General features: G+C 45.8%; 1 protein-coding gene across 1 annotated transcript in view; it reads right to left on the bottom strand.

The window, feature by feature from the left end:
• Window positions 1–25,177, bottom strand: part of BAALC (BAALC binder of MAP3K1 and KLF4) — a 95,485-nt gene that overhangs the window by 6,450 nt on the left and 63,858 nt on the right. The window contains exon 2 of the mRNA XM_039233855.1: window positions 15,032–15,198. Within this exon, the coding sequence (XP_039089786.1) occupies window positions 15,032–15,198 (167 nt within the window). The remainder of the gene's footprint in view (window positions 1–15,031; window positions 15,199–25,177) is intronic.

Raw genomic sequence — 25,177 nt, 5'->3', positions numbered from 1 at the left:
TGTTAATGTTATGCATCACTTGGACTGATTTTCAAATATTGAACGAGCCCTGTAACCCAGGAATGAATCCCACTTGATCATGGTGGATAATTCTTTTTATGTGCTGTTGGATTCGATTTGCAAGTTTCTTGTGGAGGATTTTTGCATCTGTATTCATCAAGGATCTTGGCCTGTAGTTCTCTTTTTTTTCTGGGTCTCTGTCTGGCTTGGGAATCAAAGTGATGCTGGCTTCATAAAATGAGTCCGGAAGTTTTCCTTCTATTTCTATTTTTTGGAATAGCTTGAGAAGAATGGGTATTAATTCTGTTTTAAATGTCTGGTAGAATTCCCCAGGGAAGCCATCTGGCCAAGGGTTCTTATTTGTTGGGAGATTTTTGATAACTGATTCGATTTCCTCACTAGTTATGGGTCTGTTCTGATTTTCTGTCTCTTCCCGTGTTTAGTGAGTGTGTGTTTAGGAATTTGTCCGTTTCTTCTAAGTTGTCTAGTTTGTTCTTCTAGTTGTCCAGTTTCATAGTATTCTCTGATAATTGCTTGTATTTCTGAGGATTTGGTTGTAATAAGTCCTTTTTCACTCATGATTTTGTCTACTTGACTGCTCTCTCTTTTCTTTTTGAGAAGCCTGGCTAGAGGTTTGTCAATTTTGTTTATTTTTTCAAAAAACCAACTCTTGGTTTCGTTGATCTGTTCAACTGTGTTTTTGGATTCTACATTGTGTATTTCTGCCCTGATTTTTATTATTTCTCTTCTCCTACTGGGTTTTGGGTGCTCTTGCTGCTCTCCTTCTAGTTCCTTTAGGTGAGCTGTTAGATTTTGTACTTGTGCTTTTTCTAATTTCTTTAAATAGGCCTGGAGTGCAATGTACTTTCCTCTTAGGACTACCTTTGCCACATCCCATAGAGTTTGGATTGTTGTATTTTCATTTTCATTTGTTTCCATATATTTTAAAATTTCTTCTCTAATTGCCTGATTGGCCCATTTGTTCTTTAGTAGGGTGTTCTTTTTTATTTTTTTAGCTGCCCAAGATATCACTTTATTTTTTTTTATTTTTTTAATTTTTAAATTTTATTTATTTTTTATTTTTATTTTTTTACAAATAGTTTATTGTCAAGTTGGTTTCCATATAACACCCAGTGCTCATCCCCACAAGTGCCCTCCTCCATGCCCATCTCCCCCCTCCCCCCCACATCCATTAGTCCTCAGTTTGTTTCTCAGCATTCAAGAGTCTCTCATGGTTTGCCTCTCTCCCTTTCCCCCACCATTTCCCCTCTTCTTCTCCCCCATGGTCTTCCGTTAAGTTCCTCCTAATCCTCCTATACGTGCAATTTGTCCTTCTCTGCTTGACTTATTTCGCTCAGGATAACACCCTCAAGGTCCATCCATGTTGCTACACATGGCCAGATTTCATTGTTTCTCATTGCCATGGAGTATTCCATGGTATAGATAAACCACATCTTCTTGATCCATTCGTCCGTTGATGGACACTTAGGCTCTTTCCATGTTTTAGCTATTGTTGAGAGTGCTGCTATGAACATTGGGTACATGTGCTCCTATGCATCAGCATTTCTGTATCCCTTGGGTAAATTCCTAGCAGTGCTATTGCTGGGTCATAGGGGAGTTCTATTGTTAGTTTCCTGAGGAACCTCCACACTGTTTTCCAGAGGGGCTGCATCAGTTTGCATTCCCACCAACAGTGTAGGAGGGTGCCCGTTTCTCCACATCCTCGCCAGCATCTAGAGTTCTCTGATTTGCTCATTTTAGCCACTCTGACTGGCGTGAGGCGGTATCTCAGTGTGGTTTTGATTTGTATTTCCTAGTAGGGTGTTCTTTAACCTCCATGTTTTTGGAAGGTTTTCCCGACTTCTTCCTGTGACTGATTTCAAGTTTCATAGCATTGTGATCTGAAAGTGTGCACGGTATGATATTAATTCTTTTATATTTATTTAGGGCTGCTTTATGTCCCAATATGTGATCTATCTTGGAGAATGTGCCATGCGCACTTGAGAAGAAAGTGAATTCCATGGCATCAGGATGTAGAGTTCTAAACATATCTGTCAGATCCATCTTGTCCAATGTGTCATTCAGGTCTATTCTTTCTTTAGTGATTTTCTGTCTAGTTGATCTATCCATTGCTGTAAGTGGAGTATTAAAGTCCCCTGCTATTAGCACATTCTTATCCATAATATTGTTTCTGTTTGTGATTGTTTAATATATTTAGGTGCTCCCATATTCGGTGAATAGACATTTATAATTGTTAGTTCTTCCTGATGGATAGACCCTGTAATTATTATATAATGCCCTTCTTCATCCCTTGTTACTGTCTTTACTTTAAAGTCCAGTTTGTCTGATATAAGTATAGCTACTCCAGCTTTCTTTTGACTTCCAGTAGCATGAGATATATTTCTCCATTCCCTTACTTTCAATCTGAAGGTGTCCTCCAGTCTAAAATGAGTTTCTTGAAGACAGCAAATAGATAGATTTTGGTTTTTTTTTTTTTTAACCATTCTGCTACCCTATGTCTTTTGATTGGAGTATTCAGTCCATTTACATTCAGTGTTATTATTGAAATATATGGATTTAGAGTCATTGTGTCCTTTATGGGATTCATGCTTGTGGTGTTGCTCTAGCATCTTGTGTTCCTTGCAACATTTCCCTCTGAGAGTCTCCCTCAGGATTTCTTGTAGGGCTGGTTTAGTGGTGACAAATTCTTTCAGTTGATGTTTATTTGGAACAACTTTTATCTCTCCTTCTATTCTGAATGACAGGCTTGCTGGATAGAGGATTCTTGGCTGCATATTTTTTCTGTTCATCACATTGAAGATCTCCTGCCATTCATTTCTGGCCTGCCACGTTTCAGTAGATAGTAGATAGAAACCACTCTGATAGGTTTCCCTTTGTATGTTAGGGCCCTTTTATTCCTAGCTGCTTTCAGAATTCTCTCTTTGTCCTTATATTTTGCCAGTTTCACTATGATATGTCATGCAGAAGATCGATTCAAGTTACGTCTGAGGGGAGTTCTCTGTGCCTCTTGACATTCAACGTCTTCTTCCCTCCTCAGGTTGGGGAAGTTCTCTGCTATAATTTGTTCCCGGACTCCGTCAGCACCTTTCCCTCTCTCTTCCTCTTCTGGGATTCCTATGATATGGATATTGTTCCATTTGATTGTATCGCTGAGCTCTTGAACTCTCCTGGATCAGTTTATCTCTCTTTTTCTCAGCTTCCTCTTTTTTATAATTGTGTCTTCTAAATCACTCATTCTCTTTTCTGCCTCTTCAATCCACGATTGGACACCTCCATTTTATTATGTATCTCATTTATGGCATTTTTTAAATTCACAACTACTTTTAAGCTCCATAGTCTTTGTAGCAATAGTTTCTCTGATGTCTTCCATGCTTTTTTTTCAAGCCCAGCGATTAATTTTATGACTATTGTTCTAAATTCTTGTTCAGTTATGTTGCTTATATCTTTTTTTAGCAGTTCTTTAGCTGACATTTCTTCCTGGAATTTCTTTGGAGGAAAGTTCTTCTGTTTCGTCATTTTGGTTAACTTTCTATCTTTTGTTAATTTTAAAAGCTTGTTATGCACTCTGCCCCTGTAGGTGCTGCTGTATTAGGGCAGGCTCTTTGAGTGTCCAGGGCCTGTCCATTCAGGAAGTGTTCTTTTAATGGTGTCTCTTGTTGAGACTTTGGTTATTTTGTTTCCCTACTCGTAGTGGTATTTGGGAATCTCCACCATGTGTACTTTGGCTTGTTTCTTTAGGTAGCTTTTCCTTCCCAGTGTATTCTGTCTCTTTATCTTCCCAAACTCCTGTGGCTCAGTGTCCTATGACTTTAGGCCTTCTCTGTTCGAGAGATGGGTGCAAACGAAATGCACGGAGCTCCCTACTTCTCCGCCATCTTGCCCCCGTCCTGATCAGAGGCACCTTGCTCAGAAATGCCACAGAGGTCACCACTAATTCCTGGAGATAGCCCAAAGCCAATGTCTGATTGTTGGGGATACAAAAGGCTGGCCCTGTTGCCTCAAGGGGATATCAATCCATGATGTCTTCATGCTCCAGCGCCCCTGTGGGATCAGACTCTCTGTGGGATTCAGCAGAGCTCACAGATTTGCTGAACTGGGCCCATTCCATTTCCTTTAGTACCATATACATTACTCTTTTTTTTCTTTCTTGGTGTTTATTTATTTTGAGAGAGGTGGGGAGGGGTAGACAGAGAGGGAGAGAGAATCCCAAGCAGGCTACGTGCTGTCAGTGCAGAGCCTAACATGGGCTCCATCTCATGAAACGTGAGGTCATGACCTAAGCTGAAATCAAGAATTGGACGCTTAACCACAGAGCCACCCAGATGCCCTGAGAGTCCTCTTTCAATCAATTGCTTGCACAAGAATCCTCATCGTAGGCTCTGCTTCTAGGGAATTTGACCGAAGTATACTTACTGAGTGATTTGAGGGGTATTTAAGGGATGATATTGACGATATGCAATTTGAGTCTTACCCATTGATTTCATGAGCTAGGATTTCATTGTTTTCCTCTTCATGTTCCCAGTGCCTATTACTATCTGCGACAGATCTCATTTTAGGTTTAGTTGAATTAGTTGAATTAGTGGATGAATGAATGAATGAGCACACTGCACTTGTCAATGTCCCCTTCCTTTTCCAACCAGAAGTCAATGCTGTTTAAGGATTCAGTCTTACACTCAGCTCTTCCAAGCCAGAACTGGTGCCAGAGCTAGCACTGACTTGGATGGGTTTATTTTTCCCTAAAAGCAGAGAACTCATCAAGTCCCACCACCAGTTTGGTTTTTCCTAAAGAAAAGTGTGGCAATTATGAGGCTGATGCCCTCAGATTTCCATTTCGGGTGTAACTTCATATAAGCTTTGAGGACTAGGGTGCAGAATAGAGACACAGAGGCTGTATTTGAAATGAGCCAAGGTGACAGCAGCATTCCTCTCAAACTGGTGGGCAGTAAGAGAGCTTTCCAGAATGGAAACGTAAACTTTCCAAATGGCATAACTGCTTTTCTTTAGAGTTGCTGGCAGGATTCACAAAAGGTTAGTAAAGATTATACACAGCAAATGCTCTGCTCTATATTTCAGTCTGCTTTTCTAAGCTTAAAACTAGAAGCAAAAATTTAATAGTTGCATGATTCTTAAGTTCCTAGCCTGTTCAAGTAGAGAGTAAAAGGCTATACAATAGTCATTCCCAGAACAGCCAGAGAGCATGTATGGTTTTAATCTCAAGCACAATGGGGCAATTCCTTATTTTTCTTTTTGCAATTTCTTTTCTTTTTTGTTTAATGTTTATTTATCTTTGAGAGAAGAGCAAGGAAAGGGCAGAGGGGGGGGGGGGACAGAGGATCCAAAGCAGGATCTGCAAAGTGGGCTCTGTGCTGACAGCGGCGAGCCCGATGTGGGACTCGAACCCACAAACCGAGAGATCATATCCCGAGCCAAAGTCGGCTCTTCAACCGACTGAGACACCCAGGTGCCCCTTCCTTTTGTAATTTCTTAAATCTGTATGTCCGAGGAAGCCTGCCCTATGGGTGGTGTTCAGAGAGCAAGCTTTGGGGCCAGACAGACCTGGACTGAGGGCAAGGCTTTGTCACCACTTAGCTGTCACAAAACATGTTGCCTTAACCTCTGAGTCTCAGTGCCCTTACCTGAAAAATCAGGAGATAATGCCTGATTCTCTGTGAGGCTTTTGGGGAGAATTAAGCATGTCACTTAGCATTAATAGAGTAACCAACTTCTCCTGGGTTGACCCAAATTGACCCATTTTATTTTATTTTATTTTATTTTTTAAATGTTTTATTTATTTCTAGGAGAGAGAGAGAGAGAGAAAGAGACAGCATGAGCAGGGGAGGGTCAGAGAGAGAGGGAGTCACAGACTGAAACAGGCTCCAGGCTCTGAGCTGGCAGTCAGCACAGAGCCCGACGTGGGGCTCGAACCCACGAACCGCGAGATCATGACCTAAGCGAAAGTCGGACGCTTAACCGACTAAGCCACCCAGGTGCCCCTAAATTGACCCATTTTAAAACGGGAAGTCCTACATTCTGGGAGCCTGCTCAGGGCCCTGCAAACCAGAACCATCAGCTGCCCCAGTTAGATGTAACATTAATTCTGTTTGCAAAATGATGATGTCGAACATTCTAAATTTAAATGGAAAGCCTTCTTCTTCTACCTAAACTTTGGCTGTTGCTACTACTATGTCCAAACAACAAGGATGATAACTCTGCAAGGTGTGCATGTGGATAAAAGACACCGGAGTTCTGGACTCCAGTGATGGGTACAGGTTCTACGCCATGAACAAGTCCCCTTTCAATCAGTTACACTGTATCAATTCTTCCAAATTAAACATTAGAACACAGGGCATTCTCTTGGAAGTGTTTTATAAAACAGAAGCTTTCAATCCAGAGGCATCAGCAGAAAGGCGCCCACCCCTTTCACGGCAGCACAGACCTTCAGGAGGTCGGTGGTTGCTGTAATCTAGTTACAAGTCGGAAATCTCAGATTTCAAGCCCAGAGGAGAGGGAGAAAAGATGAGACAGAGGACTGTAATGCCAGATTATTTTCTCTAGAAGCCCTGAGGAGCTGCTTTGCCCTCCTACAAAAGAAGGGCTATATGGATACGTGGAACAATTGTCCCCTTTATTCCTCAGAACCTCTGACACTTTAGGGGCACCTGGTTGGCTCAGTCGGTGAAGTGCCAGACTTCGGCTCAGGTCATGATCTCATGGTTTGCGGGTTTGAGCCCCCTTGTCGGGCTCTGTGCTGACAGCTCAGAGCCTGCAGCCTGCTTCAGATTCTGTGTCTCCTTCTCTCTGACCCTCCCCTGCTCATTCTCTGTCTCTGTCTCTCTCAAAAATAAACAAACATTAAAAAAAGAACCTCTGACATTTTGTACTATACATATTTTCCTCTCTGATGTGGTTCTCAGCCAGCCATACCCTTCTTATTTAACATCCCACTCTCTTTATTTAACTAAGAAAACATGTCCCAATTGCAATTACTGGCTTAAAAAAATCTTCTGGCTCCCAGAGCAGTGAAGAGAGAAACCTATTTGGCACCTTTCTTCTTCTGTGGCTGTCTGCTAATTCAGTCCTTGCTCCACTTCTAAAATCCTTGTTTTGTGAGTTTTGTCACCACCGACTCTTGTTAATGGGCCACCTCTTATTTCTCACTCAGTTTTACCGCTTTTCTGTTCTTCCTTCTGCCTCATTTTAATTTCTGCAGGTGTAGAACTCCGTGAATCATGGATTTTAGTCCTCCTGATACTGCCTCTTTAATTAAAAGTAATTTATTGGCTGCCATCTCTCAAGGGTAACCAAAGCGTTCCCAGCAGCCTCACATCCAGATGGGCTGTTTCTCTGGGGGCTTAGAGGTCAATGACCCAGCTCATTCCCCGTGGCAGCGGGAGCTGTGTGGCTGTCCCGTGGAGGCCTGGACTTGGGGGTGTGGCTGAGTCCACTCAGCCTTCTCTCATCTTCCCCTCAAATGGGAATACACATGCTCTCAACTTTCCTTTGACTCCACAGGTATATTTATCCCCAACACGGCATCATATGGACCGCTCCACATTTCCTCACGCACAATAAAGAGAAGCAAGGCTTACGGAGATTATGATTTATCAGACAGCAATTTTTCGGTATAAGTGTATTTTTTTTTATTTATGAAAGATGTACATAATTCTGGTAAAAGAAATTCAAAGAGTAGAGAAGGGCACAATGAAAAGTAACACTGCTCCCACACTCTGGCCATGTTTGCACCTTCCCCAGGGGTAACCACAGCTAATGATTTCTCATGGAACGTTTCGGAGCTTTTCTAAGCATATATGAGCTGCGGGCCTTCCTATTCTCTCTCCCAGTGTTCTTTACTCCCCTTCTGGCCTTCAACCATGGCTTGCATTACATTTTTGCTGGTCTACTTGTGTATTTTCTATATCTTCATCAGATTATAAACTTCAAGAAAATAGGGACCCAATCTGTTGTGTTCGCCATGGGATCCCCAGAATACAATTTAGTGCGTAACATAGAATAGACACCCAATAAATAACCTGACGAACACAGTATGAAAAGAAACCTTCAGAAAGAAAGAGAAAACAATTCCTGGGAACAGCACTTGTTTGCACTGCCCTGCCCTAGAACTTTCCTACAGTGTTTGCATTATGCTTACAATTGATCATTTCTTGCGCCATCCCTGAGAGACGGCCAGAAATGGCATTGTGGTCCCTTTCCTGATGAGGCAGCAGAAGTCACTTAAGGCAACATAAGTTGCCCAAGGCCAATGTCAATATAGGGGGTGGGTTGAACTAAAGATGGCAGTCTTGGGTCCCACATCCAGCCTCTCACCGCTCTGCCAAAGATTATTCTGGATTCTCCGCCGTTTTGTTTTTGGTGATGAGAATGGAGAGCATGGGGTTTGGAGGCAGATAGACCCGAGTTTGAAATCCGACACAGACAAATCACTCCTTCCTGTGCCATGTTGGCCGAGTACCTAACAGTTCTGAGCCTGTTTTCCCTAGAGGGAAATGCAGCTGCTTCCCCCTAGGTGAGGGGTAGGTTGGTGCCCTACATGGTGTGTAAGCGTCATTGTAGACACTCTGAAAATATCAGCTCCCTCTTCTCCTTCCCAAAAGCTTGAAGATCAAGCCTTGTCAGCTGCTACTCAAGACATTTTTCTTCTTTTCAGTCAAGCTCCATTAAAGGGAGACAGACAATAACATCTAGCTGTTACAAAATTCTGGGATTTTATTTGCTGCTGCTTCAAGGCATTAATTTGAGGTCATCAGGCAACTGTTTTTTAAGTTTATTTATACTTGAGAGAGAGAGAGAGAGAGTGAGAGAGAGAGAGCAGGAGAGGGACAGAGAGAGAGGGGGGGGGAGAGAAAGAGAGAGAGAGAGAGGATCCTAAGTAGCCTCCACACTGTCAGCACAGAGCTCAACATGGGGCTCAAATTTACAAACTGTGAGATCATGACCTGAGCTGAAACCAAGCCAGATGCTCACCAACTGAGCCACACAGGCGCTCCCATCAGGAAATAACTGATCTCAGCAACTCCACCGGGGGCCAGGATGCTAGCCTCCAAATGCGGGGGTCAGATCACCCCATAGGCAAAAAACTCTCCAGAAGTCCCCAAGCCTGGAGCAAATCCTGTGCAGACCACAGCCCCACACAAGGTTCTCACTTAGGGGATTTTATCCATCAGGTAGTGAGTGCCAAATGGAGTGTTGCTTTCCGACTTGAACCTCAGGTAGATCACACACTAGGAAAGCAGCAAAAGGTGCTTGAGAGAAAGCACAGGACCCCACAGAACAGTCATCAGTCACATGATGGAGGTGCTGGAGGGGGGCTGGGTAGGAGTGGTACCGTGGGAAACCTTTCTAATCCTTGTGAATATTAAGCCAATCCCATCTAGTCAACATGTACTTAGGAAGCACATACTAGGTGCAGAACCCTGAAGCAGGCCCAGGGGCAAGGGACTAAAGAATATATTAGAGGGTCTTCTAATCGAATTGGTTTCTCTGCAGACCCTTAGATGAATAGTCAGTCTTGTAATTCCTCACCTATATAAGGTAGCAGCCAGTATATGGATGCATATATAGAGGTAGTGGAAGTCACTACACACACACACACACACCCACACACACACCCCCCCACACACACACACCCTCCACATCCCTTTACTGCTAAATTGTCTCCTTTACCCATGCTCGAACTAGAATGTGCATCGAAGTGGCCTTCTGACAGGTCTCCCTCTCTGGTTTTCCTCAGTGGTTTCTTTTGTCCCCACCTTCCTTTTGATGACATGTTTTTGTTTTCCTAAGAGAAACTCCTATTTACTTTCCAAACTCTTCTCCTATATCTCATATTACCACCACCCAGGAGAGATTCTGGGCTTGTCCCACCCTCCTTTCTGGATCAGGCCTCCCTCTCTGGCCACGGCCATTTCTGTGAGGCCTCACCCATCGTCCCTGGACTGGACGGAACCTTGACGCCAGTCAGACACTGGGTGTGGGGGGAGGGGGAGCAGAAAGAGAGAGCTCCTTAGCTGAGAACCAGACATCGGCCAAGTTCTTCAGCACAGTCTGGTGGCCGCTTCACCAAGAACAATAAAGCAACTCAAAATGACTCAGTTTCTGAAGACTCGAAGGCTCAATGGGAGGCCAGCCACACAGTCACGCTTTATCTGCTCAGAGCAGATCCTCATACATGTTTCGACCTTAGCCAAATACTTGAAGAGATGGTTCTGGGGCAGCAAAAGAGGGATCCTAAGCCTGAGAAATTGGCACATTCAAGAGCAAAGCTTTGGAGGCAGTGCAGACTTCCTGAACAATCAATTAGCAGCTAAGAACTTCCTCGGGTGTTCTTACTGAGCTCAGGGAAGGAGCTGGGGGAAGGAGGCCCAGTCAATGATTACTAAGGTGCTGAAATGTCTCAAAGGCCCCAAGGGACTGGGGGAAGTCAAGGAGCAGTAGAGAAAGAGAAAGTGCTCTCTATGGAGACTGTTCTCATTCGCGAAAGATCGTTTTTGTCACATCTTTTTTGCTAGTTGTCACCTGTTAACACCAGGCACAAGACAGAGGCCAGAAGGAACTGAAATAAGGAAGCTAAGGCTTGTTTGATGGGACAGAAGTGGAGTGCGGCCCAGAACACGAGATGCTGTTGCTCACAGCAATTAGCACCACTCGCTGTCCCCGTCACTCTTAGGGAAGCAATCTGAACCTCTGGGTGGCATCTGTGTGAAACATAGGGGTTGCCCTCCCCTCCTAGTGGTCTTTTGTTTCCTTGAAATAAATAGCACTATTTCAAATTGATAAAGCTGTTGTTCGTTTATTTTATATTGTCTGACACCCCAGCCTTACCCCATTAAAACTGGCAGCTACTTTGGAGTAAAGGTCACGTGTGCCTTTTCCACTCCCGGACCCTTGGCATAAGAACAACACCTGGCACATAGATGCAACTCAGTGGAAGAACATTACAAGAACGAATCCAAAGAATGCTTTTAGGAACTGACATTTTCCAGGGCTACCAAAGATTGCTTTTAACACTCAAACCTGTTTTGTAAATCTGAATGGGACACTGCAGTACGCAAGTGCATAAAGATGCACACTTCACGCACAGGTTCCTCTGGAGAAAGAAAGTTTTAAAAAGTGCCCGAAGTCCATTATCCAGGTGGCCTGATGGTAAACAGGGGGACACCGTGAAACGGTAATAGGTCATCCTGGGCGGGTAGAGAAAGATGGAAGAGGCGAGTGGATACTGCCTGAGTAGGACGCTGAAAACGCAGGAAGCTTTAGCCCAGAGTATAGACCAGCTAGGAAGAGACAGAATGCCGAAGGGCACAGAGGGTTTAGTAAGAAACGATTATCACTGAGCAGTTTCACAGCTGAGAGCTGTGTTGGTATGAGACATCTCTGCGGACAGAAACTTCAACCAGAGGTAAACATGTCTTGTAAATTCACGCTGTAGATAGAAAAGCTTTGCCACGGCTTTCGAGGAACTTGAGACGTCAGGTGGCTGGTGAGGTCTCGGGACACAGAGGCCACTGATACACTTCAGCAATTGTCCTAACACGCAGAACCGAAGCCGTCTGCTCCCTGATCTTACTTGGGAAGTAGTTACAACATAGCCATTGCTCACTGCATTGTGAAAACAAGCCCCGCAGATGGCTTATCCGTGAGTGCCACTTGTGCTGGTCAGGTGTGTGTATAGGTCCTCACTCCCTCCCCCAGGGCGGAATCCACCATGTGTATGTGTGTGTGTGTGTGTGTGTGTGTTTGTGTGTGTGTATGTGTGTGGTGGGGACTGCTTCCCTTGGCTATTTCTGAGTCTCTTTTCTCGTCTGTAAACTGGAGATAATATCAACATTTTAGAGTCATTGTGAGGATTGAGTGAGATAATATAACAAAGTGCTTAGTATCCTATACCTGCCTGCAAGGTTGTTATCACAGGCCTAAGGAAGACTGAGCACAACTTAATGGCTTTAAGTTCTTATGTTCCATAACTGGAATTCACCCACTGCTGGTTAGCATGCAAAATGGTATAACCACTTTGGAAAACTAGTTGTCAGTATCTATAAAAGTATAATATATCCCCATCTTATGAGCCAGCAACTCTATTCCTAAGTATATACCAAAAAGAAAGGAATGTCCATCAAAAGGGCGGCACAAGAATGTTAATAGCTGTGTTGTTCACAATAGCTCCAAACCGGAAACAACTTTAATGTCCTTCAAGTAGAATGGTCACATTTACAGACCAAAATAGACATAACAATGAAAATGAAGAAATCTTTGCAACTCACAATACCATAGATGACACTCACTAGCATTGTACTGAGCAAAAGAAGGCAGACCCAAAAGAGCACGTACCATACGATTCCATTTATAAAAGTCTAAAACATAAATAAAACTGGTCTATAATGCCAGATGTCAGAAGAGCGGTTAGGTTGCAGGGGTGGACAGTGACTGGCACATCCCAGTCACCATGGTGAGGGGCGCGAGGGAGATTTCTGGGGTAGTGATAATGTTCTATGCTTTCATACGGATGATGGTACCTGGGTGTGTCATCTGATAAAAACTCATTGCCCTTAGGACCGACATGGGTGTTTTCTTGATGTACTGTTACGTGTGGTAGATAGCATTACTGCCCTCAATCCTTTGCTGTCTCTCCCCTGGGGACAACGTATACTCCCTTGCCCTATGGATGTTGGGCTTAACCATGTGACCTGTCTGGGCCAATAGGAGATTAGGTGGCATGATATGAGCAGAGACAGGAAAAGTGTTCCAGAAGTTTGGTTTTGCCCTCTCGGTTTTCTACCATAGTCATGAGAAGATACACCTCAGAGAGCTGCTGTGTTTTGGGCCTGATTCCCAAAATAATATACATGGAAGAGATTAAGCTACACTTGGAGCCTGGAGTGAGGCCTAGCCATTCAAGTGGCAGCTGACTGCAAGAGGGGAAAAAAAGATTGTTGTTTGAAGCTACTGGACACTGGTGTGCTTGGAGTGCAGCGTTACTGTGGCCATAGCTGACTGATACCTTCTTCTGCAATAGCATCTCTATGCTCCATCTCTGTAATAGTCACCTGTTTCGATTTAAAGTCCCTGGCACCCACCTCCAGCACTTCTAGCAACTATGTCATAAGTCAAATGAACCGTTTCCTTTTCTGTGGGTTAGTGGTGATGCTTATTCTAAGATGCTCTTGGAAGAATTTAAGGCACCAGCAGACCCAAAAGCACTTGGCAAATTGCAGAGCACAATTTTAAGATGATGAAGTATGGAGCCAGGAACCAAGTGTGTGTGGATGACCCCACACACCAGGCAAAGCTGCTCCCTGCCGACCATGACCCATCTGGACTCAAAGGGTGACAGCACATGTGTCGGGAGGAAGGTAGGGAGTGAAAGTCAAGGCCTGCACTAGAGTAGTCACTGAGCTTCTGAGCACAGTTCTGTGGGGCCTACCCTTGGGAGAGACAATGGTTATTAGGTCTCGAGAAGGCCAGCTCAGAGAGGGCGCCTGGGTGGCTCAGTTGGTTAAGCGTCTGACTTGATTTCAGCTCAGGTCATGAGTTCGCGGTTCTTAAGATCTGAGCCTCACGTGGGGCTCTGTGCTGACAGTGTGGAGGCTGCTTGGGATTCTCCTCTCTCTCTCTCTTTCTGCCCCCTCACACTTGCACGTGCCATCTCTCTCTCTCTCTCAAAATAAACTTTAAAAAAATTGCTATTAAAAGGCCAGCTCATGCACAGGCCAAGCAGGCGATACAGGACCACAGGAAGGTCAACCTCAAGTCCACCTCCCCCACCCATGTCTTTCTACAGTGTCTGAAGAGCCAGCACCGGTGTTCCATTTCACCAGGTTGCAGTGCTGTGTCCCTACGCACCCCTTGCTGATCCTTGCTGCCTTCCTTATGGCACTTCCCAGTTTACGAAGAGCAGTCCCTGCTGTTCTCTCATTTTGGAATGATTTCTGGTGTGTGGCTAAGGAACCTGAGACTCTGAGAGATTAAGTGGGTCCTGCCAGGCCACTTAGTTAATGAGCATCAGAGCTGAATTTGCAACGGGTTTTCTAACCAAGGGTTAAAGAGGCAACTCACTCATGGGAGCAAGACTTCTATTGATAGAGAACGGGCTGCAGCCTCAGAAAACAGGCGGCACTGGCCCCACTGGCCCCACTGGCCCCAGGCTCAGGACCAGTACATTTTGACAGGGGAGGTGGGGGAGGAGGTGGGGTTTGGACAATCAGCATCAGGTGAGCAGCGACTCTGCAGAGGATGGGGCATGGGGATGAGGAAGGGGTGGAGGAGGAAGGGAGGAAGAGGAGGAGGCCCCCCACTTCCTCCAACCCACTCCCCCACCCTGGAGGCTGTGGGGGGCCTTTTAAGGGCATTCTTTCCCCGGGGAGTAAGCAGGGCCAACCGGAGGAGCGCGCCCCAGCAAGAGCTCTGGGTGAAAGGGAAGAATGCAAAGGATGCCCGCTGGCTCGGGGGGGCCAGCCAGAAACAACTAGTCGTCTGCCGGTGATGCTGCCGCCGCATTCTGCAATGACAGCCCCCCTAGGGGACGCTCCCACCGCCTGCCTGGAGAAAGGGTGTGCCGTAAAACGTCCGGCTCACCTCCTACCACACCGGTCTTCTCTCTCCTTCCCGGTCAACCCTGAGCCCTGCAACCACCCAGCCGAAGCCTGGTTCTGGTATCCAGCGCAGCCCCCGGTGCCAGGACGGTGAGAGCCGCGGTGAAAAGGAGATCCCTGAACAAAGATGTATTTAAACAAACACACGTTTTCCCCTTCAGAGTGCAGATAGCAAGGGCCCATTTCCCCTGATTCATAAAAACATAGCAAACCTCAAGGCAGGGGTTGGGGTGGGGTGGGGTCCTGCCATTTTCTTTGCAACAACCTTCACACGGGGGGCATGGAGAATTTCCACCGCTGTCCCTGCCTCTTCCCCGGGTGCCATCTCGGTACGCGTAGCCCAGTACCGAAGCAAGCTTCTCCCCTGGCTCCAGTCCCATGTGGGTTCTGTGGCTGTCACCTACCTCCGTGGTACGAAGGCCATTCTGTTTCTGGGTCAGAGGGCCTGAGGTGAGGCTCTGGGGATTCGAGCACTGGGTCCCACAGCTCATCTTCTTCTCCGGATTGGATATTCCACCTGGGGCTGTAGATCGGGGCACGCCATTGGAGGACGGTCCATCTTCCAGCACACCTTGGGGAGGGAAGTGAAGGATGACATGTGACAGTTGCCATAAACAATCCCCAAGAGTGTGTGGAAAAAACCCACAAAGAAAATAAGTCACCAGAATCCCAGCATGCAGCACTACCCTTTTCTAAAAGAATATGTGTGTGTTTTAACAAAAATGAGACTTTAAAATAATTTTGTAAACTGAAATGTTTATGTAACAATACATCAATGACATTTTTCCATTCAATTAAATATTCTGCCATAGTAGTTTTCACACTTAGACTGCCATCGTGTAGATGTGTTATCTATCTATCTATTTATTTATTTATTTATTTATTTATTTATTTATTTTAAGGAAGTTCTATGCCCAACATGGGACTTGAACTCATGATCCCAAGATCAAGAGTTGGACGATCAACCAACTGAGCCAGCCGGGCGCCCTTGTGTCACCACTTATTCAGTCCCCCCCAGCTTGGTTGTTTTCACAATAAATGTTACTGTGTTTGAAATTCCTTGGGGTTAAAGCTTTATTCTTAATTCCTTCCTTAATATTTATTCCTACAAGGGGAATTACTGGTTGTACAGAGTTTTTATACTCAAGTCCATCTCAAGATCTTGGACTGAGCATGTGTTTCTTCCATGACAAATGGCAAGCAATGATAGAATGAGGTTAACTACACTGAAAAGCAAGAGGGCGACACCAAGGAATTCATGGATGATGAGTATCTGATGGAAAAGAGAAAAGGGGGCCCAGGAAGCACGAGGGAGGGAGAGCTACCAGGTGGGAGACTAGAAGCCAGCAGAGGCTCTGCAACAGCCACACGAAGGCCAAGGGCCTGAGGCCAGGCAGCAATGACGCAGTGGGCTGTGAGGCGGGATACTGTGATAAGATAAGAAATACATATTTGGTCTTTTGCCTCAGTTCCTGGCATCGAGCTCCTAAAGCCCTGGTCATCTCCTGAGTGACGGGGTGGGGGGCGGGGAGCATCTTCTGTTACCACACTGGGTCTTTGCTCCAGTTCACGACACAGAGCTCCTCCATCCCTTGGAATTGTGCAAGTGATAGAAGATAGGGGCGCCATCTGTTCTAATGAAGCAACTGAATGATAGCCTCAGGTTAGGGGCTGCTTGCCAGAAAGAGCTAATCTTGACCAGGAGCTCCGAACTCCAAGTGGAAACAGCCTACCAAACACTTGGCAAGACAAATACAAAGAAAACTCAACCTAGACAGAGCTTAGTGAAATTTCAAACACCATTATTAACAAGAAAAAGCTTCAGAAGTGGGGGGGAAAATGAAACAACAGTGAGATCAACATTACGTTTTTTTCCCCCTGAAGCTTATTTATTTATTTTGGGAGGGGAGGGGCAGAGAAAGAGGGAGAGGAAGAATCCCAAGCAGGCTCCACTATCAGTGCAGAGCCTGATGTGGGGCTTGAACCCCCAAACCGCGAGATTATGACCCAAGTTGAAAATCAAGTTGGATGCTTAACCAACTGAGCCATCCAGGTGTCCCAACATTAGACTTATTATCAACAACTAGTGGATGTAAGAAAATATGGAACAGTGTCCTCAAGATTTCAAAGGATTTGCACATTTTAAAGTCTTTTGTGATACACTGCCAGATTTACCTCTATGAATTTTTCTTCAATTACCCTATTGCCCTCTGCCAATAGTATATGAAATAGCAATATTCCCCAAACCCTCACAAAACACTGAATAGTTTCCTTTTTGTTTTTCATCTTTGTTAACTTAAGAGGCAAAATAAAGTATCTCATTGCATTTACATTTTTCTTTTTTAATTTATTTTTTTAATTAATATCCAAGTTAGTTAGCATGTAGTGCAACAATGAACTCAGGAGTAGATTCCTTAGGGCCCTTTACCCATTTACCCCATCTCCCCTCCCACAACCCCTCCAGTAACCCTCTGTTTGTTCTCCAAATTTAAGAGTCTCATATCTTTTGTCTACCCCCCCCAGTTTTATATAATTTTTGCTTCCCTTCCCTTATGTTCATCTGTTTTGTATCTTAAAGTCCTCATATGAGTGAAGTCATATGATATCTGTCTTTCTCTAACTAATTTCGCTTAGCATAATACCCTCTAGTTCCATCCACGTAGTTCCAAATGGTAATATTTCATTCATTTTGATTGCCGAGTAACACATCTTCTTTATCCATTCATCCGTTGATGGACATTTGGGCTCTTTCGCTTGGATTTAGACTTTTTGATTTACTAGAGATACCATATTATTTATGTGCCTATTGGCTAACTGTGTGGATTTCTTTAAATTGTCAAGTCATTTGCCTTTATTTTGGGGAGTTAGCCTGGCTTTGCTTTTAATCAAACTTAAGGAAAACAAACAAAATCCTTTCCTAGAATGTGGAGAAAATGTTTGCCAAGAGGAATGCATCAGAAGCACAGTATATTTGATATACAAAGGGGGTAGGGGGATTGGTTGACTAGGCAGAGCTGACAAGGCCACAGTCCCCACACATCTGAGGAAGCAGTGATCCAAACAACACATAGTACATCCACACATCACCCAGTTGCTCTACAAATGTTAAGAGGCTCTCAACTGTGGCCACGGGATAGAAACCAGAATTCAAAACATTGAAAGTCACCATAGAAAATGGCTGGTCTAGAGTTTCCTAATTGGTAGAACGAGGGGCTGTAGAATGAGGGGCACTATGGATGTGTTCCGGATGTGCGGAGAAACAGATTCTTGCCCCAAATCTTTGTGGTCCCTTCCTCCATCAGCTGGAGCCTACCTCCCTTTCTTTTCACACCCCCTTCCATCCTACACCAAAAGGGCCTCAGATGCATGTGTACGGACACCCCAGCACACATATTCAATCTCCATCTCTACTGATCCCAGTGAACGGCTGCCCCTTGGCCCAGGGGAGGGCCAACCTGGAGAATGAAATCAGGAGAAGAGGCCCAGAAAAACCCGGAAGCAGGCTTGGTGTGATTTGGGCTGGTAATTCCAGAGTCTCTGCACCCATAGAATAGTCTAGAACAGAGCTTCTCAGTGTGATCCAGGAACCAAACTGTTGTTACTTGCCTGCTGTGGCTTAAATATATACACTGAATGCAAGCATTTAGAAAAATTCTATTGCTGGAACATCCAACGGTGAACTGGTGTAACTGAACTTCTCTGACTTAATAGTGGATAGACCAGTTCCAGGGCTGTCGGATTCACACTGTGAGTCCCAAGTGGTGTGAGCTGTGCATTAGTCATGCACAGCAAGGCCACATATTTGTTTGTGTTGGACTGGGGGATAAAACAACCAGTGCTGAAGAAGGGCTGCGGACTTGGCAGGTGGGTCCCCTTGGCCCCCAGATAACTTGCCCTGTTATCTAGGGAAGAGTGGGGCCCCGTGGGGTGGGGGCAGAAAAGGGAACACAGGACCGAGGCAGAGACCCCATCTACCTAAGTCTACCATCTGTGTGCCATCAGCTTTTGGGGCTCCTGAGTGGGACTCAAAGGTAAGCAGTACTACCTTGACTGCTTACCACAACAGGCTATACAAATGTTACCATTTTGGGGGCACCTGGGTGGCTCAGTTGGTAAGGCATCCGACTTCAGCTCAGGTCATGATCTCACAATTCGTGGGCTCGAGCCCCACATAGGGCTCTGTGCTGACAGCTCAGAGCCTGGAGCCTGCTTCGGATTCTGTGTCTCCCTCTCTCTCTGCTCTGCCCCTGCTTGTGCTCTGTCTCTCTCAAAAATAAACAAACACTTAACAAATTTAAAAAACAAACAAACAAAATGTTACCATTTTCTATGTCATTCATGACTTGGTGTCTGGGTTGAGGGTGGGTAAGAGCATCCACGGAATGCACTACGGTGCTTCTGGCCTGGGTGGGGGTGGCCACCCTCTTATCTAAGACCTTCAGGATAGGTATCTGAGCCCATCCTCCCCATGCTCATGGCCAGGCCCCTGTGGGATTTAGAGGCCATGGAACACGGCTCCCTTTCTTCTCTCCCTGACAATGCAACCCAGCTTATAACCCAGGAGGAGGAGAGCAAAGCAGAAAAAGGAGGCTGAGGACCTCACCAGGGACCAAGAGCAGGCAGTGGAGACAGGCAACAGGACATAGACCCAACCGTGAGTCAGAGCTCCAAGCCCCTGGCACCTGCTCCATTGTTCCATAGGCCTTCACTTACAAACTACAGAATAAAAGATACAGTTATTTTTTTTTAATTTTTTAAATTTATTTCTAGGAGAGAGAGAGAGAGAGACAGCGTGAGCAGGGGAGGGTCAGAGAGAGAGGGAGATACAGGCTCTGAAATAAGCTCCAGGCTCTGAGCTGCAGTCAGCACAGAGCCCGATGCGGGGCCCGAACCGCAAGATCATGACCTAAGCGAAAGTCGGACGCTTAACTGACTAAGCCACCCAGGCGCCCCTAAAAGATACAATTACTAAGCATTTCCAGAATGCTGCAGAGCATTAACTCCTAAGCACAGAGTGCTTCTGAGCTCAGCAGACCCTGTGCAGCTGCACTGGTTGCATACCTGTGGAGCCAGTCCTGCCGATACTTAAAGATCAAGGCAGAGCTGCTGTGGGTGAGGTACAAATAGCCACTCCTGTCCTCTCAGCAGCTCCTCCGTTCCCTGGGCATTTCTGCTGAGCCTCAGGGCTCCTAGAAACATAATTGGAAAGCCATTCATTTGGTCCAGGGTTTTCAGTTTTCACTGATGGCTAATTAAAACTTAGAACTCTGGTTTCTTAATCCCCAATCCAAAGACTTCCTCACTGATTAAACAGGAATAACAATCCCTACTTCATAGGCTGTTGTAAGGACGAAATAAGATAACATATCTAAAGGTCCCAACATGTTTGGCACATATATTGTACTTATTATTACTCACGGTCCAACACCAGCTGTCTCGTCTCCTCCCAGTGCCGCTCTCCATTAGCCACATTAGGTAACTACTTGATTGTGAGCCATACAATTGGTGCCTGTTAAGTGCTAAAGGATGGGCCCCTTAAGCCTGATAACTAAGCTGAGAAGCTCTGATGACAAGCAGAAAAACAGGGCCAGGCTGTAGGACTGGCACTGCTAACAGTGAGCACGGATCACCTGCCAGGTGTGGTCAAGATGTCACTGTTGGAGGTCAGGAATACGGGGCCATTTACTGTTGCTTTTGCCTGCAATAAACCAGGTGATTTTGTCGCATGGATTTCATTTAACATGTATTTTCTTGTTCCAAAAATAACCAAATCAATGTTGGAAAATTTGTAAACTACAGAAAAGCACAAAGGAAGCTCATCACCCAGAGCTACCCCCTGTTAACAAGGTGGTACATGTCCTTCTGGAAGATGCTATTGGTGCCCACCCAGGCCCACTTACCCAGTCTCTGCATCTGTCCTCTAGCTGTGGTGGATGTTGATGGCTAATGGCTCATGGCTGCCCTCTTCTCCTAAGGCTTGTCTTTGGCTGAAGGAAGCCCCCTTACGAGGAGAGGCCTGGCCAGTTATATCAGGTACACTCCACGGCAAATAATCAACTAAAAGTGTTTGTCAGTGTGTGTGTGGGTACAACAGTCCAGGCCCCTTGCCTCTGAGCTGGACAATTTCTGTCCCTTTGCTCCAAAGCAACTCATTGGATCAGGCTGAGACTAGACTAATCCTAACACCACATCTCTGCCCAGCTCCTTCCCCTGGCCCATCCTACCTCTCTTGTTCTCTCCCTCACACAGTTCTCCTTCCAGGAATGTCTCCAGGAGTCGCTTGCATAGAATTCCCATCTCAGGCTCTGCTTCTAGAGAACCTAGGACAGTGGATATACCCTACATGCTGGATATATTCCTTCTGCCCTTCCACCTTCACTCTCGCCCCTACCCTTCCTGTTCCATGTCCCAGGACACTGTCCTGAAAGGCTCCCTTGTCCACTGGCTTCTAGGTGGGTTTGCCAATGGGCACCACTAGCTACTGAGCAGAGGGGTTGTGCGGCAGCATACTGAGGTCGGGTATTTGTTCCCCTAGCTTCCTCCCTGTAGGGTGGTCATGGATGCACTGTGTCTTCTATACACTCCTCCACCAGAAAAAGGTACAGAACCAAGAAACCCCAGAGAGACTGTGCGATCGGGAGGTTCCTGATGACTGCAGGGAAGGCTCGGGGCGGTGGGAACAGAAGACAGATGGACGTTACAGACGCTGCACCAGTCAGGGTTCTCAGCTACAAGCAACAGAAATGGGCTCCAGTGAATTCACGTAGGAGAGTGACTCATGTAAATGATCTGAGAGGCTCTCGGGCTTTCTGGGACAGTTGGAGGTTGAGGCACAGAGGTTATCTATCNTGCATGCAGAGCTCTGACTGCAGATACGGGGATCGTGCCCCCAGCATGGAGGTGAAGAGTGGAGAGGAGCTTTTTCTTTTTCAGTGAGTCTCCAACCCCACCCTTCCCCCTTCCATCAGAGCACAGAGGCTCTTGGGAATCTCCTTTGAGACTCCTGCTAACTTTTTAGAATGAAGGTTAGCATTGCACTTCTGTATTACAGGTCAGTCAGCACTGCTATTCAACTGGGTTTTTAGTCAATTTTATTTTATTTTTATTTTATTTTATTTTTTTAATATTTTTATTTATTTCTAGGAGAGAGAGAGAGACAGCGTGAGCAGGGGAGGGTCAGAGAGAGAGGGAGATACAGGCTCTGAAATAAGCTCCAGGCTCTGAGCTGCAGTCAGCACAGAGCCCGATGCGGGGCCCGAACCGCAAGATCATGACCTAAGCGAAAGTCGGACGCTTAACTGACTAAGCCACCCAGGCGCCCCTAAAAGATACAATTACTAAGCATTTCCAGAATGCTGCAGAGCATTAACTCCTAAGCACAGAGTGCTTCTGAGCTCAGCAGACCCTGTGCAGCTGCACTGGTTGCATACCTGTGGAGCCAGTCCTGCCGATACTTAAAGATCAAGGCAGAGCTGCTGTGGGTGAGGTACAAATAGCCACTCCTGTCCTCTCAGCAGCTCCTCCGTTCCCTGGGCATTTCTGCTGAGCCTCAGGGCTCCTAGAAACATAATTGGAAAGCCATTCATTTGGTCCAGGGTTTTCAGTTTTCACTGATGGCTAATTAAAACTTAGAACTCTGGTTTCTTAATCCCCAATCCAAAGACTTCCTCACTGATTAAACAGGAATAACAATCCCTACTTCATAGGCTGTTGTAAGGACGAAATAAGATAACATATCTAAAGGTCCCAACATGTTTGGCACATATATTGTACTTATTATTACTCACGGTCCAACACCAGCTGTCTCGTCTCCTCCCAGTGCCGCTCTCCATTAGCCACATTAGGTAACTACTTGATTGTGAGCCATACAATTGGTGCCTGTTAAGTGCTAAAGGATGGGCCCCTTAAGCCTGATAACTAAGCTGAGAAGCTCTGATGACAAGCAGAAAAACAGGGCCAGGCTGTAGGACTGGCACTGCTAACAGTGAGCACGGATCACCTGCCAGGTGTGGTCAAGATGTCACTGTTGGAGGTCAGGAATACGGGGCCATTTACTGTTGCTTTTGCCTGCAATAAACCAGGTGATTTTGTCGCATGGATTTCATTTAACATGTATTTTCTTGTTCCAAAAATAACCAAATCAATGTTGGAAAATTTGTAAACTACAGAAAAGCACAAAGGAAGCTCATCACCCAGAGCTACCCCCTGTTAACAAGGTGGTACATGTCCTTCTGGAAGATGCTATTGGTGCCCACCCAGGCCCACTTACCCAGTCTCTGCATCTGTCCTCTAGCTGTGGTGGATGTTGATGGCTAATGGCTCATGGCTGCCCTCTTCTCCTAAGGCTTGTCTTTGGCTGAAGGAAGCCCCCTTACGAGGAGAGGCCTGGCCAGTTATATCAGGTACACTCCACGGCAAATAATCAACTAAAAGTGTTTGTCAGTGTGTGTGTGGGTACAACAGTCCAGGCCCCTTGCCTCTGAGCTGGACAATTTCTGTCCCTTTGCTCCAAAGCAACTCATTGGATCAGGCTGAGACTAGACTAATCCTAACACCACATCTCTGCCCAGCTCCTTCCCCTGGCCCATCCTACCTCTCTTGTTCTCTCCCTCACACAGTTCTCCTTCCAGGAATGTCTCCAGGAGTCGCTTGCATAGAATTCCCATCTCAGGCTCTGCTTCTAGAGAACCTAGGACAGTGGATATACCCTACATGCTGGATATATTCCTTCTGCCCTTCCACCTTCACTCTCGCCCCTACCCTTCCTGTTCCATGTCCCAGGACACTGTCCTGAAAGGCTCCCTTGTCCACTGGCTTCTAGGTGGGTTTGCCAATGGGCACCACTAGCTACTGAGCAGAGGGGTTGTGCGGCAGCATACTGAGGTCGGGTATTTGTTCCCCTAGCTTCCTCCCTGTAGGGTGGTCATGGATGCACTGTGTCTTCTATACACTCCTCCACCAGAAAAAGGTACAGAACCAAGAAACCCCAGAGAGACTGTGCGATCGGGAGGTTCCTGATGACTGCAGGGAAGGCTCGGGGCGGTGGGAACAGAAGACAGATGGACGTTACAGACGCTGCACCAGTCAGGGTTCTCAGCTACAAGCAACAGAAATGGGCTCCAGTGAATTCACGTAGGAGAGTGACTCATGTAAATGATCTGAGAGGCTCTCGGGCTTTCTGGGACAGTTGGAGGTTGAGGCACAGAGGTTATCTATCAGGTACAATGTCCCAAATCCCTCCATGGAGCTTGTCCTATCCAGCCCTATACCCTGGAAACTGGCCTCAGCATTGCTGCCACACTTACACTAAAAAATCTTATTGTTGGGGCACCTGGGTGGCTCAGTTGGTTAGGCGTCCAACTTCAGCTTAAGTCACGATCTCGCGGTTTGTGGGTTCTGCGTCGGGCTCTGTGGTGACAGCTCAGAGCCTGGAGCCTGCTTTGGATTCTGTCTCCCTCTCTCTCTCTCCGCTCCTCCCTGCTCGCACTCTGCCTCTCTCAAAAATATATAAACGTTAAAACAAAAACTTAAAAAAAAAACGTACTGTTTTTCTGAAGTTCAAGTTTGATTGGGTGTCCTGAATTTTATCTGGCAACCCTACTGGGTGCCAAGTGTCACAGTCAGGGAGACATTGTTGTGAAAGCTGCTACTGCAGTAGACCCTGAGCTGCCCTACTCCCTGCCAGCCCTCTCAAGCCTGAAAGATGGAAGAGTGACTCTAATTTCATAGCAGAAGAAACTGAAGCTTAACACAGGTTCTGTATATTTCCAAAGCTTGTGGTCTGAGCAAGTATTCACATACACAGTGATGCTGAGACACGGAATTTTAAGACTGCACTTTTTAGACTGATGCTCCTGCCAGTCTTGAGGGTTACATGCAAAATGCCCATCTATATTTCTTTCCCCCGTGAACTCTATAGTACTAAGTTGTGGGACATCTGTGTGCCCCTAGGGTACATCTTTTTTTGACATCCGTCTCAAAATTTTTATTCCATCCAGAAGACAAGCCAAATCACTGATTTTGCCAAAAGATGGGAAACAGCTGCGTCTAAAGCTTGCTGACAAATTCCACCCAATGACTTCTTGCCAGTCTCATGTGTTTTAGAAGTGAATCTGGGAGAGAGGCAGCACATAGAAATTAAAAATGAGAGCTGGAAGCCATGTGGAGATCAGGACAGGGGGCAACTCCTCTTTAACCCAAGCACCTGGCTTTCTTTGGGGAAGGGGATCACACTGCCCAAAGTCACTGAAACCACCTGTGAATCATTCCCTCCATGACTAAAAACCAAAGCAAGACACTCGTAGTCTATTTGGGCAGAAGAATCTCCTAACGTCACATCAGATAAAATTCTGGCTCATCAAACACTGTCTGGGCTCAGGCCCTGAACACACAGCTGACGGTAATTTTGTCTGAACTGAGGTATGTATTAAATAAACTGCAACTATCCAACCACTCGAATTTGCCTCCTTTTTTTTTTAAATTTTCAATGTTTGTTTACTTTTGAGAGACAGAGACAGAGTGTAAGCCGGGAAGGGGCAGAGACAGAGGGA

Source organism: Hyaena hyaena, unplaced genomic scaffold (assembly GCF_003009895.1).
Source record: "Hyaena hyaena isolate Hyena2069 unplaced genomic scaffold, ASM300989v1 scaffold_79, whole genome shotgun sequence".
Taxonomy (NCBI): Eukaryota; Metazoa; Chordata; class Mammalia; order Carnivora; family Hyaenidae; genus Hyaena; species Hyaena hyaena.
This window is presented reverse-complemented; position numbering and strand designations above follow the sequence as displayed.